At 46.4% G+C, this 19,237-nt stretch overlaps 1 protein-coding gene across 1 annotated transcript in view; it reads right to left on the bottom strand.

Moving 5' to 3' along the window:
• LOC146074120 (A disintegrin and metalloproteinase with thrombospondin motifs 2-like) overlaps positions 1-19,237 on the bottom strand; it is a 301,085-nt gene that overhangs the window by 32,504 nt on the left and 249,344 nt on the right. Inside the window, exons 17-20 of the mRNA XM_083181900.1 lie at positions 15,769-15,928; positions 9,775-9,907; positions 1,304-1,514; positions 213-342 (exon numbers count right to left, since the gene is read on the bottom strand). Of these exons, the coding sequence (XP_083038026.1) occupies positions 213-342; positions 1,304-1,514; positions 9,775-9,907; positions 15,769-15,928 (634 nt within the window). The remainder of the gene's footprint in view (positions 1-212; positions 343-1,303; positions 1,515-9,774; positions 9,908-15,768; positions 15,929-19,237) is intronic.

Genomic DNA, 19,237 nt, shown 5'->3' with positions numbered 1-19,237 from the left:
ATAAAGGGAATTGAGGCAAGTGGAAGGGCACAGACTACACATTAGGCAATGTACAACATGGTAATGTGACACTCATGTCAAAGGGTTATACTGTAGGAAATCCCTGTTTGAAACATTTAGTTTTCTGCCTTCAGAATTATATACAGTATGTACTCTTTTACACTATGAGTACTTTAAACAAATATTACATTACAAAGATGGCAAGAGCCTACCAGGACATAAAGGAAGTCTGCAAATCCGTGTCGTTTCTGGTTTATCAGTGCTACAGTTAACAGTCTTTTTGTCATTTGAAGCACAAAGAACTTGTCTTTCTTGTGTTCCATTGCCACAGGATACAGAACACTACAAAATGAGAAACACATAATACAAATCAATTGGATAGAATATACATTAGATTTTATATCACTACGCTGTATCTGCAAAGCACTTGCTGAAATGTTTTTCACAGAACGAATGAGGAAGCCTCAATTATTTTTGAAAATTAATGCTCCCTAAATATAAATGACCTGTAGAGTACATCAATGACTGAAAATTGTTAAATATACTATATTGGTATCGAAGATGGATTAGAAGGGAGGTAGCATTTTGCTTGAATCACAATAGTGATGTATTGTCACAGCAGGTCTCTGTGTTTGGCGTTGAACATACACTGCTTGCTGTTTTGTTCTTCTGGGAGGGTGTCTAATGTCACAGCTGTATGGGCAGGGCAGGGAGAGATTAGAGCCTCTCCTAGGGGGCCATTTATTATTGGACAGCATATGCAATGCGATCTGGGTGGCATTTACTGCCCAGGATTTAAGTGCATAAACCTGGATAAAGGAAAATGGGTATTCATTTTTGCACCATTATTATTGTTTAAAAATAGATAGCTATATAGGCACATATATGTACATTTATAACAGGGTTGCCGGGAGCCTCACGAAAATTGGGTCCACCTCCCGGCCCCTCGGAAAGGTGGACAACCCTCTTGGATACTGGCAGCACCCCCCCCCCCCCCAAATCTCACTGGCCGCAGTGGTAAATGACCACGGTTTGCAGCTTTTTGGGGGAGGGGTCAGGGCTAAATATGCAAATGGGGTTATTTAGCCCCCTCCTTGAAGACCCGCGGATTGTGGGATTTGCTGTACTGGGGGGTGGGGCTCTATGACATCTACATCAGGCCCCTCCCCTCAAAGTGCTGCTGACAGGCTTCTCCCACAGAGGAAACTTTAAAAGTAGGCAACCCTGATTTATGAACACAGTATCATTTATTTTCCCTTTCACGCAGATCACATCACTGAAACAGACAAAGTAATTAGCTTACTTCTGACCATGGTCCTATTCTCCACTGAATAGAAGGACATGGTTGACGATTGCAAGGTTTTTTAGTTTCTGGACGATTTTCACTGCAGTATTTACTGTGTACAGATCGACTTGTATTATCATTTACAGGCTGCATACATCGGACTGTGCGACTCTGATAGCCTGATTTCCCACATGTTGTAGAGCATGGCCCCCAGTCATCTGCGTTCCATCTGTTTTTTTGCAAAAAAAAAAATCCAAATATTAATATATACATTTTAACACAGTTTATTGTAGCAGTTATAAATGTGTTTTAGGGTTTATTTAGTGAGTGCAGGCACATACATTTAAAAAAAACAAAAAACCTTGCGTCCTTCCTTTATCCAGCCTTATATGCTATCCCCTTCTGTGTCACTCCTGTCTGCCCCTACCCTTTAGAATGAAAGTTTTCATGAGCAGGGTCCTCTCTCCCCATGTGCTTTTCATTGAATATATTCTGCCTTCCAAAAAATAGTTTGCGTCTTGTCTCCTAATGCAACTTGCTTTACTTACCATGTACTTGTCCTTAATGGTCTTGTACTGTAATTTGAGTATAATAAATGAACCCTATTCACATTAGGACCAGTGAAATAACCACATATAATCTCAGCTATGCGTCATTATACCAGAAGAGACACAAACATGATCACACTGCAGTGAACATGTGCATGACCCATTCATTTAACAAAATACGTATCATATCCTTTGTTGGTTAGTATAAGATACATGGGGCAACATGTATTAACCCTTAAGAAGTGATAAAGTGTGACAAAAGACCAGCCAATCAGCAACTAACTGATATATATCAAATCTAGCATGTAACATGACAGTTGGGAGCTGATTGGCCCTTTATCACTCTCCACTTGTTAAGGTTTAACGCATCTTGCCCATAATTTTATAAATGTTAGCCTGAGCACAATATAGGCTGCATGTTTGTCACTATAATGTGGAACTCCTTCTCTGGTGGCCTGTAAACTGCAGCATACTGTACAGAGCCCAGTGCTTGATGGCCCGTGTACCATACAGAGCCCAGTGCTTGACGGCCCGTGTACCATACAGAGCCCAGTGCTAGACGGCCCGTGTACCATACAGAGCCCAGCGCTTGACGGCCCGTGTACCATACAAAGCCTAGTGCTTGACAGCCCGTGTAACCTTCCAGAGCCCAATGCTTGATGGCCCGTGTACCATTCAGAGCCCAGTGCTTGATGGCCAGTGTACCATACAGAGCCCAGTGCTTGACGGCCCATGTACCATACAGAGCCCAATGCTTGACGGCCCATGTACCATACAGAGCCCAATGCTTGACGGCCCGTGTACCATACAGAGCCCAGTGCTTGAGGGCAGTGTACCATACAGAGCCCAGTACTTGACGGCCCGTGTACCATACAGAGCCCAATGCTTGACGGCCCGTGTACCATACAGAGCCCAGTGCTTGATGGCCCATGTAACATACAGAGCCAGTGCTTGACAGGCAGTGTACCATACAGAACCCAGTGCTTGATGGCCCATGTACCATACAGAGCCCAGTCTTTGACGGCCCGTGTACCATACAGAGGCCAGTGCTTGACGGCCCATGTACCATACAGAGCCCAGTGCTTGACGGCTTGTGTACCATACAGAGGCCAGTGCTTGACGGCCCATGTACCATACAGAGGCCAGTGCTTGACGGCTTGTGTACCATACAGAGGCCAGTGCTTGACGGCCCATGTACCATACAGAGGCCAGTGCTTGACGGCTTGTGTACCATACAGAGCCCAGTGCTTGATCGCCCGTGTACTATACAGAGCCCAGGGCTTGAGAACCCCATGTACTATACAGAGCCCAGTGCTTGACAGCCAGTGTATCATACAGTACCCAGTGCTTGACGGCCCATGTACCATACAGAGCCTAGTGCTTTATGGTCCGTGTAACATACAGAGCCCAGTGCTTGATGGCCCGTGTACCATACAGAGCCCTGTACTTGACGGCCATGTACCATACAGAGCCCAGTGCTTGACGGCCCATGTAACATACAGAGCCAGTGCTTGACAGGCAGTGTACCATACAGAACCCAGTGCTTGATGTCCCATGTACCATACAGAGCCCAGTGCTTGACGGCTTGTGTACCATACAGAGGCCAGTGCTTGACGGCCCATGTACCATACAGAGGCCAGTGCTTGACGGCTTGTGTACCATACAGAGGCCAGTGCTTGACGGCCCATGTACCATACAGAGGCCAGTGCTTGACGGCTTGTGTACCATACAGAGCCCAGTGCTTGACCGCCCGTGTACTATACAGAGCCCAGTGCTTGACAGCCAGTGTATCATACAGTACCCAGTGCTTGACGGCCCGTGTACCATACAGAGCCTAGTGCTTTATGGTCCGTGTAACATACAGAGCCCAGTGCTTGATGGCCCGTGTACCATACAGAGCCCTGTACTTGACGGCCATGTACCATACAGAGCCCAGTGCTTGACGGCCCATGTAACATACAGAGCCAGTGCTTGACAGGCAGTGTACCATACAGAACCCAGTGCTTGATGGCCCATGTACCATACAGAGCCCAGTGCTTGACGGCCCGTGTACCATACAGAGGCCAGTGCTTGACGGCCCATGTACCATACAGAGCCCAGTGCTTGACGGCCTGTGTACCATACAGAGGCCAGTGCTTGACGGCCCATGTACCATACAGAGGCCAGTGCTTGACGGCTTATGTACCATACAGAGGCCAGTGCTTGACGGCCCATGTACCATACAGAGGCCAGTGCTTGACGGCTTGTGTACCATACAGAGCCCAGTGCTTGACGGCCCATGTACCATACAGAGCCCAGTGCTTGACGGCCCTGTACCATACAGAGCCCAGTGCTTGACGGCCCGTGTACCATACAGAGCTTTTTTTGTTGGTGGACAATGTACACCATAGCAGGGACCGCCAATCACCCATGACTTCCCTCTAACAGGGAGCCGGCGTTGCGATCCCCGGGGCCCAGGAAGTCTCCTATAGAAAGACTGTAGTGCTGAGCAGAAGATAAACACCATTTCCTCTCTGCTCACAGACAGGAGCCGCTTCTGTCATCCCCTGCAGCTTTGTAAACAGTGTGAATGTGTTTCTCTGAAGCCTCACAGTGCTTACAGCTGGCTATTTAGTAATGAAACAAAAATCTCCTAACTAAATCTCTCAGGAGCTGCTTTAGCAGCAGCCCTACAGCATACACAGCCACTCCTGTGGGCACCTAAATGAAACTGAAAGTTTCTGCGATGCAGCAGGGGAGAAGCCTACATTTTAAAGATACAGCATAGGTGCCTTAGCTCCACCGGGCCCTCTACAACCCATGGTTACTTGTGCCACCTAGATGGACGAAAGAGAAATTAACCTATGCCTGATTATATTTCCTGGACAGTAGAGATACAGATTCTTTTAAACCACATAAGCAAATCACATGCATATGTCAGGGTTGCCAACTTTTGTAGTCTCCTCTCCTGAAGAAGCCCAGACAGGAGACTTTCAGCAGGACTATGGGGGCGGGGCTTGATTGTGATGTCATTAAGCCATGCCCCCACGATGGTAAATAACCCGATTTGACAATCTCCGTGGAGGGGGCAGGGCTAAAATAACGCGATTATGACACCTTAGCCCCACATCCTCCATCAGAGAACAGCAGATCAGGGGGCGGACCGCGTGTCCCCCAGAATCTGGGAGGGTTGACCGACCTTTCCGGGGGGGGGGGGGGGGGGGGGGGGGGGGAAGGGGGACACGATTTTCGGGACCCTGCCGGTCATTCCGGGAGGGTAGGCAACCCTGGCATATGTAAGGTACCACTGTGAACCCACCCGCAATGAGGATTCCATCATAAATTGATTGAAATTCAGTGACCATCTGGGGGTGTGAACATGGTGTTAATGGTTGTAAAAATGCATGTGTTTCATGGCCACTTTTGGGGCTTGTATCTCAGGTCAGCTGCAAGCTATAACGTATAAAAACCTGGCACCTGCCATTAAGCCCAATATTCATTGTTCTTACATTTAGGCTGTGTATGTGTAGATAATTGCGGTGAGTTGTGGTAGCTCCATTTCTGGTCAGCAGCTTCAGTCATGTTAGAGAGATAGCTACACTTGCAGCTGCATTAGCATACTTGTCTGAACCAGGCCCAAAGTACAGAGAAACCATGCATCAACACTGGGAAAAAGCATACTTGCCTATCCCCAAAACTCAGGTAGTGCTCTCGGCCAGTGGCGTAAGTTCGTCATAGGTGCCCGGAGGCAAGAAAATGTTGGTGCCCCCCTCACTTTATATACAGTATATACCCTGATCAAGGCTATTATTAACTGAAATGTTGTAGTAGCATATGGGCATCTACAGAGCCTTCCCTAATGAATTATATGCCCTAGGCAAGATTTTGGCTTGTGTCCCCTAGCACAGGTGATAGTTCCACCTTTGATCCATCATCCAGTGGCAAAGATCACAGCAGCAGCTAGCAAAACCCATCGCTGCCTCACCCATAGCAATCCTCGTTCACAAAGCTGTAGACATTTTGGTGCCTTGTGATACAAAGTGCTTTGGCATCCCACAGTTTTAAAGATGGACAGTTTGTGCTGTAGGTAAACACACCAAGAAAGGGGTGTGATCTTGCTGGGAAGGAGCGTGGCCACACAAGAATGCCCCCAATTCAAATTACGCTACATAGAGGTGCAACCTTATTCACATTACATCACACTATAGTATTCCTTATTCATGTTACGTCACACAGTATTACCACTCACACCATATAAAGCCCCATACAATGATGACTCTTGAACCATATTATGTCCCGCACAAAAATATTCATAGTTGAATATTTTATTATATCCATATCAAGATACCAAATCATTGTTTTAAACACCATGGATGTTAAAAAAATAAAAGAAACCATACACATCTTTCACTCCTCTCATTTAAAATGCACATGCCTCGGTCACTTAAAAAATACATACACATACTGTATGTCACGTAAAAAAAAATACATACACTTCTGAAACACCAAAAAACATATACCTCTTTCATTTAAAACACACATAAACACACCTCTATAACTTTAAAGTACCCAATATTTATTCGATTGGGGGTCAGAATAGCAGCAGTAGGAAGTGCCTTTCAGGAAATTGCGCTCTCACAGATATGCGCTCCCTATGAGCCACACCTCCTTTTTCGTCACAAAGGGTGACAGTTGCACATATACACGGGATGACAGTGGGGCATACATACTGTATCAGTGGTACATATATGGGGTGACAAACAAAAGGACATACAGATGGGGTGACAGGAACAAGCACGTGGTCAGAGAGGGACAGTGTGAGAGAGGGACAGTGGGAGAAAGGGACAATAACACATACACATGGGGGGACAAAGGGGCATACACATGGTGCAATGGATGGTGGTCCTGCGACAAACTAATAATTTACTAATTGGAGTATGATACAGGATCTACAGAATGGTTTTGATATTTTATTTGTTTTATTTTATTTATTAGTAATTAAATTATCAAATTGAAAATTAATTTGCTGTGATAATAAATCATGTCTTAATACCAATTAACCTAATATTTAGTGATAGTTGTTTTTTAGTCTGCAAACCATTCTCTTCTCCTCTACTCCTAGCATTATCCCTGTTATCAGGGCACCTCAGTTCCCATCTTCCATCCAATTTAAGCAACCTGGCATAACCTAGTTGCCCTACGTAAACACATCAGAGCCAGGAATCAGTCAGCCCACCGCACCCAGCACCTAGCACCGGGACGGACCTCACCCAGCACCTAGATGGAACGCACCCAGCACCTAGCATCAGGATAGACCACACCCAGCACCAGGCCACACTGCATCCAGCACCAGGGCACACCGCAACCAGCTCCTGGTTGCAATGTACCTAGCGACAGGATTCACTGCCCCCAGTGCCAGTGTCAGGGCCAGCGCCACCACTAGGCAGGTCTAGGCATTTGCCTAGGGCGCCGGCCACTGGAGGGCGGCAGTTCGCCCCTTGCCCCCCGTGCAAAGGGGTCAATGCCGGCTTCTGACAGAAGCCTGCAGTGGTGTCCTTGCTGCGCGGGTACCTCCTGTGGCGCTGAGTATACAGCTTAAGCTGGCGGCGGTGGGGGGTCCCTTTAGTGAATAAGAAATAACTAGCGCTATGCGGCAGTGCGGGAAGCGCTTGTTTTGAAAACACTGGCCGCGCGGCGCACGCTGATTGGCTGAATCTCAGCCAATCAGCGTGCGCCGTGCGGCCAGTGTTTTCAAAACAGAAGCGCTTCCCGCCCTGCCGCATAGCGCTAGTTATTTCTTATTCACTGAAGGGACCCCCCACCGCCACCAGCTTTATACTCAGCGCCGCAGGAGGTACCCGCACAGCAAGGACACCACTGCAGGGCTGGCTCCTGTCAGACGCCAGCCTGGACCCCCCTGCCCGTTCCCCAGACGGCAAAAAAGGTACCCCGGCACCGGGGCGCCCCCACCCCGACTCACCTGGGGCGCTCCGGTGCCTTGCACCAGCCCTGGCCAGTGTGCACTATACCTAGCGCCAAGGTCTAACGCACCCAGGGCAACTAACACTCAGCTCCTCTGGCCAACACACCAGCTCCTGAACACCCTGCACCTAGCTACAGGACCCAGCATTGCCAGCCTAGGGCTCACCACACACTGCTCCAGGACTCACTGCACCAAGCCTCACTGCACTGCATCCAGCACCAGGGTGAGAGAATCAGTGTACAGGTAGTTTACATTGAACACTGGGGCTGGGAAACTGGGTTTATTCAAGTCTTTTACCTGGGACACGAGCTCCCTGCACCCATAGGACCTGGTGATAGATGATCCGCCGGTTATAGACTGGCTCTCAAGGAATCAGGACTGTGTATGCAAACCACAGCTGTCCCTGCCTCCTGCTTGTCTCCGTCTCCTCCTCCAAACAGCCGCTTCCGCAGGCTGTTATATAGAGAGGCACTGGCAGATTTGCCTAGTGGGGACGAGAGGCTCTGGCTGGGACTGGGAGGTTTCGACAGCAGACAGTATTGGCAGGGCCGGTGCAAAGCACCGGAGCGCCCCAGGCGAGTCGGGGTGGGGGCGCCCTGGTGCCGGGGTACCTGTTTTGCCATCTGGGGAACGGGCAGGGGGGTCCAGGTTGGCGTCTGACAGGAGCCAGCCCTGCAGTGGTGTCCTTGCTGCACGGGTACCTCCTGCGGCGCTGAGTATAAAGCTGGCGGCGGTGGGGGGTCCCTTCAGTGAATAAGAAATAACTAGCGCTATGCGGCGGTGCGGGAAGCGCTTCTGTTTTGAAAACACTGGCCGCACGGCGCACGCTTATTGGCTGAGATTCAGCCAATCAGCATGCACCGTGCGGCCAGTGTTTTCAAAACAGAAGCGCTTCCCGAGCCGCCGCCTAGCGCTAGTTATTTCTTATTCACTGAAGGGACCCCCCACCGCCGCCAGCTTAAGCAGTATACTCAGCGCAGCAGGAGGTACCCGCGCAGCAAGGACACCACTGCAGGCTTCTGTCAGAAGCCGGCATTGATCCCTTTGCATGGGGGGCGAGGGGCGAACTGCCGCCCTCCAGTGGCCGGCGCCCTAGGAAAATGCCTAGACCTGCCTAGTGGTGGCGTCGGGCCCCTGAGTATTGGGCAAACTGAAACTGACTGGCCAGCTCTGCAGCGGCGGGAGATGGAGCCATACATGTCTACAGGGAAAGTACATGCAGTTTGCAGCTGGCGCTGCTACATAGTGTCTGGTGTTGGTGAGGGGAGTATAAAGCAGACAAGCAGATGCCAGCAGCAAATGCGATGCCAAGCACTGCAGTGTGACTCCGCCCCTATCATAAGGTCACGGATGGATGACACATCACACCCACGACCTGTCACTAGAGCCCCAATAGCCTGGGTCACGCAGCTGGAGCCGCTGCCACACTAGGTGATGAAGCTCCGCTTTGACCCACTATCAATCAGTAGCAAGCAGCAACACACGGAAGACGGAATCCGGAGACAATGGAGAAATGCCCCCTTCGGGACAGGCGCCCGGCGGCAGGCAACTCCATTGCCTCCGGTAATTCCGCCACTGCTCTCGGCACCCTGGAAAGGTGGGCAAGTATCCCACTTTCCCTGCCAGGCCCCCGGACCCTCCACACCCCTCGGCCGCCCACAACAGAGTATATGAGGACAATCCAAGGGGGACTCAATGTGAACTTAACGTCCTCATCCTAGCTCCGCCTCCACTACACAGCTCCTGCCTTTTCACCACTGTAAAGTTGGCGGTGGAACTGCGATGATGCAATTGTGATACCCAAAGACAGAGCACCTTTTCGCCAGCCACACTCTTTAGGAGAGAGAAGCAAAGTAGGTTCAATAAGTATGGAAGGAGTAATTACAACCAGATGTAAATGCTAACAATTATTTACATGGGTTAGAAAATGTATACAGTACATTCAGAAAAGTACAATTTGCATTTATGGTAAAACTCACATGGGCTGTGAACACTCTTGTAGATTACATACTTTGCGAATGGGTTTTAGCTTTGGAATAGATTCACACATCTTCTTATGCACCACTTTATGGTCTGATTTTCTTCGACAGCCATATTTTGTAAACTGATGACCTTTAAAAAAAAAGTGAAACTGTAACGTCTTCAATAAAAGGAATATGAAACATAGGAACTAATTCAGTTAGCCCTGCAGATCTACACAAATCATAATTCAGTGATTTCCGGAGATCTGAACATATTTAAGTAGCATGGGGGGGACCCAGCCACATAATGGGGGGGGGGGGGGGGGTCAGCAACCGAAGATTGGGGGGAGTGGCAACCAAGCATTTCGTGAGATCAGGCTGGACAACGTAGGTGTGTCTGGCTCTCTCTTGGGGAGGGCCACAGCAGTTGTCACTGCAGAGACGCCTGCACTGGAGAGTTGGGAGCCGGGACTCGCTTATGGTTAGGTTGCTGCAAGGTAGGGAAGGCGGTGGGTGGGCAGGGGGTAAGTATACTTACCTGACCCCCTGCCAGAATTCCCTCCTGGCAGGGGATCAGACTCTCACATGGTTGTCCCATTCTCTGGGGTCACTGCGGTGCAAAGGGAGCAAAGATAAGCATGGCTCCATCTGTACCACCTTATAACTCAATAAAGGTATTACAGCATTATCTCATCATAGAGGTGGTGTTGATTTTATTTACTTACTTGGGAAGTTAAAGCCCCCTTTCCCCAAACCCCCACCTCTTATTTTGTTAGATCTCGCAGGATTTCTACCACAATGGAAGTTTGACAACTTATGAGTTACAGTAGGAGAATAGGGATGCGGTCAAAATCCCGACGGTCAAAATCCCGACAGGGTCAAAATACAGACAAGGACAAAATCCCGACATTTAAAATCCCAACAGGGTCAAAATCTCGACATATAGAATGTACAAGTGAAACAGTCTACATGCCTTTTGGTCGACAGGTGCGAGGTCGACATGGGTTTTTTCACTGTTTTTTGAACCGACATGTGCCGACAGGCGGTATTTCATGCCCTACCATCCACTACGGCGTGAGTGTGCCGTGCGAAGAACCGTGCCCGAAGCATCGCGAGCGAAGCGAGCGATGCGAGGGGCTGCGGTTCACTTGCAACTGTGTCCATTTCGACTGTGTCGACATTCCGGTCAAAAAACTGTGAAAAAACCCATGTCGACCTCGCACCTGTTGACCGAAAGGCATGTAGACTGTGTCACCTGTACATTCTATATGTCGGGATTTTGACCCTGTCGGGATTTTAAATGTCGGGATTTTGACCTTGTCGGGATTTTAAATATCGGGATTTTGTCCATGTCGGTATTTTGACCCATTCGGGATTTTGACCCTGTCGGGATTTTGACCGTCGGGATTTCATACCAAATCCGGAGAATAAACTCACTCTTTTTTACCTACATGATTTATAACAATACATTATAAACATAAATAGTATACAAGGGAAAATTTAAGCATTTTAAACAATACAATTGCGTCAGACTTAAGTAGCTCATGGATATGATTTCATCATTACACAAGACTCCGAAGAATTAGAGAATAATCCATTGATTTTGTTATATTTAGAATTGCGTTTATCCTAAACCTCTATAGATCTATAGGGTGAGATTTAATAGGATGAGAGATTCAGAAAGTGAGAGATTTGGTAGGAAATCTCCAGTTTTTTTAAAGCGGCAATCATTTACACTTTAAAGTCAAACTGGTTTTGCAGTATAAATGATTGCCGCTTTAAAAAAACTGGAGATTTCTTACCAAATCTCTCACTTTCTAAATCTCTCATCCTATTAAATCTCACCCTCAGAGTTATTTTATACAATTGCTGGTAGTCCAATATGTCTGTGGAGGTGAAGGTGTACTGCTTGGTTCAGAGGTCAGTTGTGTATCTCTTAGTATCTTCAAACCTGCTTCTGCTTACACAGATGCGTTCTAATTTATGGGCGGTCTGTATACTATATTATGCAAGATGTACATCGGGGCTCAGATGCTCCAAGAGTTTAGTACCATATGTTACCAAGTGTACCAGAGATGCCAGGCTGCCAGTTTGATGGCAAGGAATTGGTTTTACACATGTACAAAGTCACTGATGAAGCATATTGGAACTCGGGGTAGATATAATAACAGGCATTATGGGGTATAAGTGCACTGATACCGCTTTTCCCCCATGTAAGACCACAGTAAGATCAGGCAAATTACATTGCGGTATATGCCCGTCATTATCGGTGATGGTACTGTATCTTTAAACACCAAAATTCCAGGAACTGTATGAACAGTCCAGACCGCTCTGACACCTGAAGCTATCTATTTTGACCACTGCAGTTGTCGTTCTATACACGGCTGCAGACGATTCTGGACAGCATTGTAGATTTTGCGATTGTAGCAAAATATCACGCATGCCCAATGGAGCCACCTGGGGTGGGGGAGAGGGTAAAGGCACAGCACCTCTGCACTAGGATTTCACACCCCAACTTTGGCAAATGAGAAGTTTATACATCAACTCTGGATTACTTTTTGCTTCGCCTTGATAAAGCAATGTATCAGCATGTTACATCTTGTGCCCCCTGCCTGTCGCTCACTATGCGAATACATCCTCGCTGCGACTGCCATCACATCAACATAGCAAACAATTAGCTCCACTGTGTACAACATCGACATTGCATCCAGGCACTATGTCAATTAAACCCTTTAGTGGCGCAGACTGGCAAACCCGGAATATTCTCGGGAGTGCCCGGCCCTGCCTCCCTCTCCCGGCTGTGTGTGGAATGACCTTGTAATGTCACGCTGCACACAACCGGGTTGCCGGGGGCAGGGCCGGCCAGTGGCTGACAGACAGTTCAGCGGTGCTGCCCAGATTTGGGGTTGTAGTGGAGGTTTTTTTTTTAGGGAGCGCTCCCAACTGGGCAAGTTTTTTTGGGACGCTCCCTAAAATAAACCCCACCCTGTCACACCGCGCACAGCCGGGGGAGGGACGGAGGCAGGGCCTGGCAGCAGGAGCTGGGCAGCTGCTGTAGCCGAGTGCGGCGCTGCCTGGTGGGAGGGAGTGCAGGCATTGGCACTCCTGAGAATTTTCCGGGTTTGCCAGTCTGCGCACTGGAGCAATACCTGGAAAATACTCGGGAGTGTCACTAAAGGGGTTAATTGACATAGGGCCTGTTTTAGAGATGGATGCAATGTCGATGTTGTACACAGTGGAGCTAACTGTATGCTGTGTTGATGTTGTGATGGCAGTCGCAGCGAGGATGTATTCGCATAGTGAGTGACAGATGGGGAGTGCGAGATGTAACAGGGGTGTTGTGATTTAAACATGTTGCAATCCTGTATACTGTTAAAATGTCTTCGGCATCTAACTTCGGATGGCCATGTTGTACTTAGGGTTTTTCAGGTCGATTATTGACCGATGTGCATCCTATGGTTGAGACTTCGTACACACACACACACACACACACCCACCTCCAGTGGGCATCACAATATGGCAGCTGCGACATCTGCATATTTTCACACAGCTGCTGCGTACTGAATTGCAGCTAAAAAAACTGTTGTGTACATTAGTAAATCAGTCCAATTGTTTACAAGTTAAGTGTCGCTTGCGTATTTCTTATGAAAGACATTGCTTACTATAAAATGGGAATACTTCAAGTGGGGGAACTATCCGTCAGTGTTTTAAGGCAAGGGCTTCCCTTTGCTATGTGACACCCGATGCGCATAAAGTCCTCCCTGAAGGGGATGAGTCCTCATGCAAGAGGACATGGCCTTATGGCCCAACACCCACATTTGATCACTCCAAAGATCCAGTAGATGCTGGGCTTCCCCTGGAAACTGCTTGGCTGCATTGTTACAGGAGCCAAGTGCTGCACGTAATGTTACAATGCAGCATTTGGTTCCTGTCACTGAGGAGCGTGACACCCAGGAGCGGTTACAGACCAATCTGTTGACGCCACTGATTTAAGGGTTAATTTGAGAACCACATTACTGTATCACAATGGTGAAGCAGTAATACAGCTATGATGTGTTTGTGTATGTAGTGTTATCTTATTTACTTTATGTTAACTTATTCTTGGTGAGTATATATATAGTATATAGATCCTGATAAATGTCCTAAAAAGTTCACTGGCATTATCAAATCAGTCACAAATGGTTTATCCCGGTGTGAGCTCATGACAACGGTATGCAGTCTGTGGGTAGACCATGTCTAGGTCGGCAGTCATTAGGACAACCACTAATGGTTGACCGTGACTAGGTTGACAATACCAAAATGTCGACTCAAGCTTATGGTCGACAGTCAAAAGGTCGACATGAGTTTTTCACAATAAAAAAATAAATAAATAGAGTGTGAATATAACAGTGTGCCAATCACAGCGAGGCACCGTGCCCGAAGTATGGCGAGCGAAGCAATCCATGTGAGGGGTGCGGTACATATATATATATATATATATATATATATATAAAAATTCATGTAGAACGTTGGACTGTCGAACTTGCTGACCATAAACTTGTGTAGACCTTTTGGCAGTGTCAACCTAAGGCATGTCGTCAATTTTTAGGTGACTGTCCACCTAGACAACAATAAGAGAAGCACTTTTTTGTTGCTATAGGAATCAATCCCAAAGATTGTTTGTATTTTACATGTGTTGTGCACCATATAATATGTTTTTGCTAAATACAAAATTAAATCATTATAATACATTAGTAAGTCAAAGAAAATGCTTAGAAAGCTAGTCTACTACCTTGTGATTGCCTCTGTGTTTGTGCATATGTGAGTGAGAAAGAGATGTAGGGTGAAATTTAATAGGATGAGAGATTCAGAAAGTGAGAGATTTGGTAAGAAATCTCCAGGTTTTTTAAAGCGGCAATCATTTACACTACAAAACCAGTATGATTTTGAAGTGTAAATGATTGCCGCTTTAAGAAAACTGGAGATTTCTTACCAAATCTCTCACTTTCTGAATCTCTCATCCTATTACATTTCACGGTACTCTTTACCTAGAACGGCGCCCGCGATTAGCATCGCGGGCGTCGGGGGTAAAAAATCGCGGGCATCGCGGTCATTGTATGCACATAAAAAAACGGGTGCGACGCGATGCCCGCGATGGCCGCGATTTTCCCATAGGGATCAATGTTAAAAGTCAGATTGGACGCGATTTTAGTGTTAAATGCCTCAATGCCCGCGATTTTTACATAGGAAACAATGTTAAATGGGCCACAGAGCCCTAATAGTCCCCCTGAAGTCTTAAATGGCCCCCACAATTTTTAACGCCATCCCCACGATCAACGTGAACCCGAAGCGTGGCGAGCGCAGCGAGCCCGCGAGGGGCGGCGGGACGCATCCTCCGACCTTTTCATACCCCCACTATCCACGTCGGCGTGGAGTTGAGAATAGAATAGTGTGGCGAGCGCAGCGAGCCACCGAGCCCGAAGCGTGGCGAGCGGACGAGGATACCTGTGAAGCCCGCGAAGGGACGCGTTTACCTGTGAAGGTATCCGCGTCCGCTTGCCACGCTTCGGGCTCGGTGCGCTCGCCACACTATTCTATTCTCAACTCCACGCCGACGTGGATAGTGGGGGTATGAATAGGTCGGAGGACGCGTACCGCCGCCCCTCGCGGGCTCGCTGCGCTCACCACGCTTCGGGTTCACGTTGATCGTGGGGTGGCGTTAACAATTGTTGGGGCCATTTCAGACTTTAGGGTGACTATTTGGGATCTGTGGCCCATTTAACAAAAAAAAAAAAAAAAGAAAAATCGCGGGCATTGAGGCATTGAACACTAAAATCCCGTCCAATCTGACTTTTAACATTGATCCCTATGGGAAATCGCGGCCATCGCGGGCATCGCACCCGTTTTTTAGTGCATACGATGGTCGCGATGGGCGCCGTTCTAGGTAAAGTACCCATTTCACCCTACGGTAGTTTCACTCACTGCCAAACAGACACACAAACTTAACTAGACATATATTTAGATAATAATTACCTCCTCCACAAGGTTTGGTACAATGAGACCATTTCTTCAAAGCCCACTCATACTCAATAACTTCCTCCTCCAGAACATAGTTGTTACCTACATTTAAGGAATCTTCATGTATCATATATTTGTAGGATAAGGATAGTTTCACATGTCCATGAGGAATAACCTACAAAAAGAAAAAGAAAAAATTCAATATATATATATATATCTAGAGAAAATATAGAACAGAGGGGCGCTCCATGGTGCATGTAAACGATATATTTATTATGGAGGAACAAACACTCCTTAAAAAGGATAAAAGCAATTGCTCGTACCAATAAAAGAACAGTGTGGGCTGGTTACCACATGATAAAACAAACAATACCACGGCAAATCTGCTCCAACCGCATCTCCACTGGCATCAGGTCGACAGGGACTCGCAGACGCTGGGTTGCGCCGACAGGACTCGGAAACCGGAGGCCGGGGACACAGGCAGAAGACAGCGCCGGGACACAGTCAGCACGGGTATCACTGACCAAGCCCTAACATGTTTCGTCAGAGACTTCGTCAGAGGGCCCTCTGACGAAACATGTTAGGGCTTGGTCAGTGATACCCGTGCTGACTGTGTCCCGGCGCTGTCTTCTGCCTGTGTCCCCGGCCTCCGGTTTCCGAGTCCTGTCGGCGCAACCCAGCGTCTGCGAGTCCCTGTCGACCTGATGCCAGTGGAGATGCGGTTGGAGCAGATTTGCCGTGGTATTGTTTGTTTTATCATGTGGTAACCAGCCCACACTGTTCTTTTATTGGTACGAGCAATTGCTTTTATCCTTTTTAAGGAGTGTTTGTTCCTCCATAATAAATATATCGTTTACATGCACCATGGAGCGCCCCTCTGTTCTATATTTTCTCTAGATTCATACGTCCTGACCCTGGATGCTTGGTCATTTTCCAATTGAGGGAGCTGCAGTCTATATTATTGGACTTTGGTGAAACTTCTGTGCCTCTTTGTTTAAAGGGCTAACATTGCTGGACTCATTAGAGACTTGAAAATCATCAGCGCCACCTGCACTACGGTTTTTTCTATATATATATATATATATATATATATATCTATATCCAAAACCAATAGTGTTTTCTAAGCACCCAATATATTAATATGCAATTTTTACATAAAAAAGGAAAAACTATTCATATATAAAATATATTTATTAAAAAGTTCCATAAAACAATTAATGATTCCTTTTACACGGCTCCTTGTAGCTGGAGTAATTTATATAGCAGTAATTTTTCTTTCACAGTTTGTGGAAGTTAACCAGCGCGTTTCGTTTCAACAAGAAACTTCATCAGGGAAAAAAAACCAATTGATCTTCTAATTTGTGCGCCTTATATAAGTATAATTACTGGAAAGTAGTAGTACTCCTTGAGATCTAAATGGAGTTTTATAGGCTTATATTTGGCTCATTCCTCCCAATGGGACCATTAATAAAAAGCTTGTATTTGATAGTGAACCATTAGTCACTTCTTAAGTGAGGTAATTCTTCTAATACACAGGTTTTCAATTAAGACAAGGATAATGGAGGGATTATTGGAACTTCGTAATTATAAATAGGCGATTTTTGTGAGGAGGATAGTATCTCCTTAGAACATCATTCTGTAAGATTGCATTCACCTATTCGAGGAATAGATTTTTTTTCGCCAACTCCTCTATTCAACAATCAGTGTGTGTGTGTGCTCTCTGCTTGGTGTCCAGCCAACAAGACTTGTTGATGATGTTCTAAGGAAATACTATCCTCACAAAAATTGGTTATTTATAATTACGAAGTTCCAATAATCCCTTAGTATATCCTTATAAAGGCTTGTCTTAATTGAAGACCTGTGTATTAGAAGAATTACCTCACTTAAGAAGTGACTAATGGTTCACTATCAAATACAAACTTTTTATTGATGGTCCCATTGGAAGGAATGAGCCAAATATAAGCCTATAAAACTCCATTTAGATCTCAAGGAGTACTACTACCTTCCTGTAATTATACTTATATTAGGCGCACCAATTAGAAGATCAATTGTTTTTTCCACTGATGAAGTTTCTTGCTGAAACGAAACGCGTTGGGTAACTGCTACAAACTGTGAAAGAAAAATTACGGTACTTGTGTAATATCTGGGCTCCCATTTTTCTTATGAGACCGCGTCCCCTCGCGGGACTCGCTGCGCTCGCCACGCTTCGGGCACGGTGGCTCGCTGCGCTCGCCAAACTATATAAAATCAACTCCATGCGTAGTTGGATAGTAGGGGTATGAAAAAATGGGGTGCATTTAACATGGGAGCCCAGATAATACATAAGTACCAAAATTACTGCTATATAAATTACTCCAGCTACAAGGAGCCGTGTAAAAGGAATCATTGTTTTATGGAACTTTTTAATAAATATATTTTACATATGAATAATTGTTCCTTTTTTATGTAAAATTTGCATATTAATATATTAGGCGCTTAGAAAACACTATTGGTTTTGGAGATTTTTGTGTAGTCCTTACTAGTAGGGGACTTAGTGTTGGAAGCGAACATGATTGGAATTTAGTGCAATTTTAGAGATATTGTTGGTGATATATCAAGCTTCAAAAAGCGAAAAAATGGAGAGTGATAAACAGCCAGCCAATCAGCTCCTAATAACTCTCCTAGGGCCACATCAAGCTTCAAAAAGTGATAAAGTGGATAGTGAAAAGCAAGCAACCAATCAGCTCCTACCTGTCATGTTACAGGCTGGGTTTGAAAAATGACAGGTAGGAGATGATTGGCTGTTATTTATCACTCTCCGTTTTATCACTATTTGAAGCTTGATGCATCTTGCCTGTAGTTCTTCTGGCAAATGCTAAATGGGCCACATCCACCTTGGACAGTTAATTCATGTTTGGAAAACTTATTTTCTGAAGTCACAGGAGTCGTTTCTCAGCAACCCCTTTGAGACACACATACAATAAATACAATAATTGCTTTGTGTGCATGGGTACACACAGGGCCAGATTAACAATGGGGAGGATGGAGATGCAGCTCCAGCCCACACATAAAAATGAAGCTGACTGGCACTTCCTTTCTAAGGTTTTAAGAGGTTTATATGGTAGATTTGTACCTCCCTCCTACTACCCTCCTGTCAAATTTTGTGATTGACCGGTTCCATACATCTTACTTTGTGTACTGGGCACAAGCACTAGCACCTTGTCTCCTGGGTTAAAAGACCGGTTGACTGCAGTGATATCATAACTATGTTTTTAAAGCTGCTGAGCCCTTTCCATATGTTTCATTCAGGAGTGCCGCAATTTGCCTTAGTCGGCCATACAATCGGGACACAAAGTGAATGATGTTAGGCTCCTGGCAAGGTTGTCCAATCCACCCTTCCTTTAACAGATCCAGAATACCTTTGGGTTGTCTCCCCCAAAAGTTCAAAGGGGCTAAAACCTGTAGAAGATTGGGGAACCTCTCTAACTGCAAACATTACATATGG

This window comes from Crinia signifera, chromosome 4 (assembly GCF_055691185.1).
Source record: "Crinia signifera chromosome 4, ASM5569118v1, whole genome shotgun sequence".
Classification (NCBI taxonomy): domain Eukaryota; kingdom Metazoa; phylum Chordata; class Amphibia; order Anura; family Myobatrachidae; genus Crinia; species Crinia signifera.
This window is presented reverse-complemented; position numbering and strand designations above follow the sequence as displayed.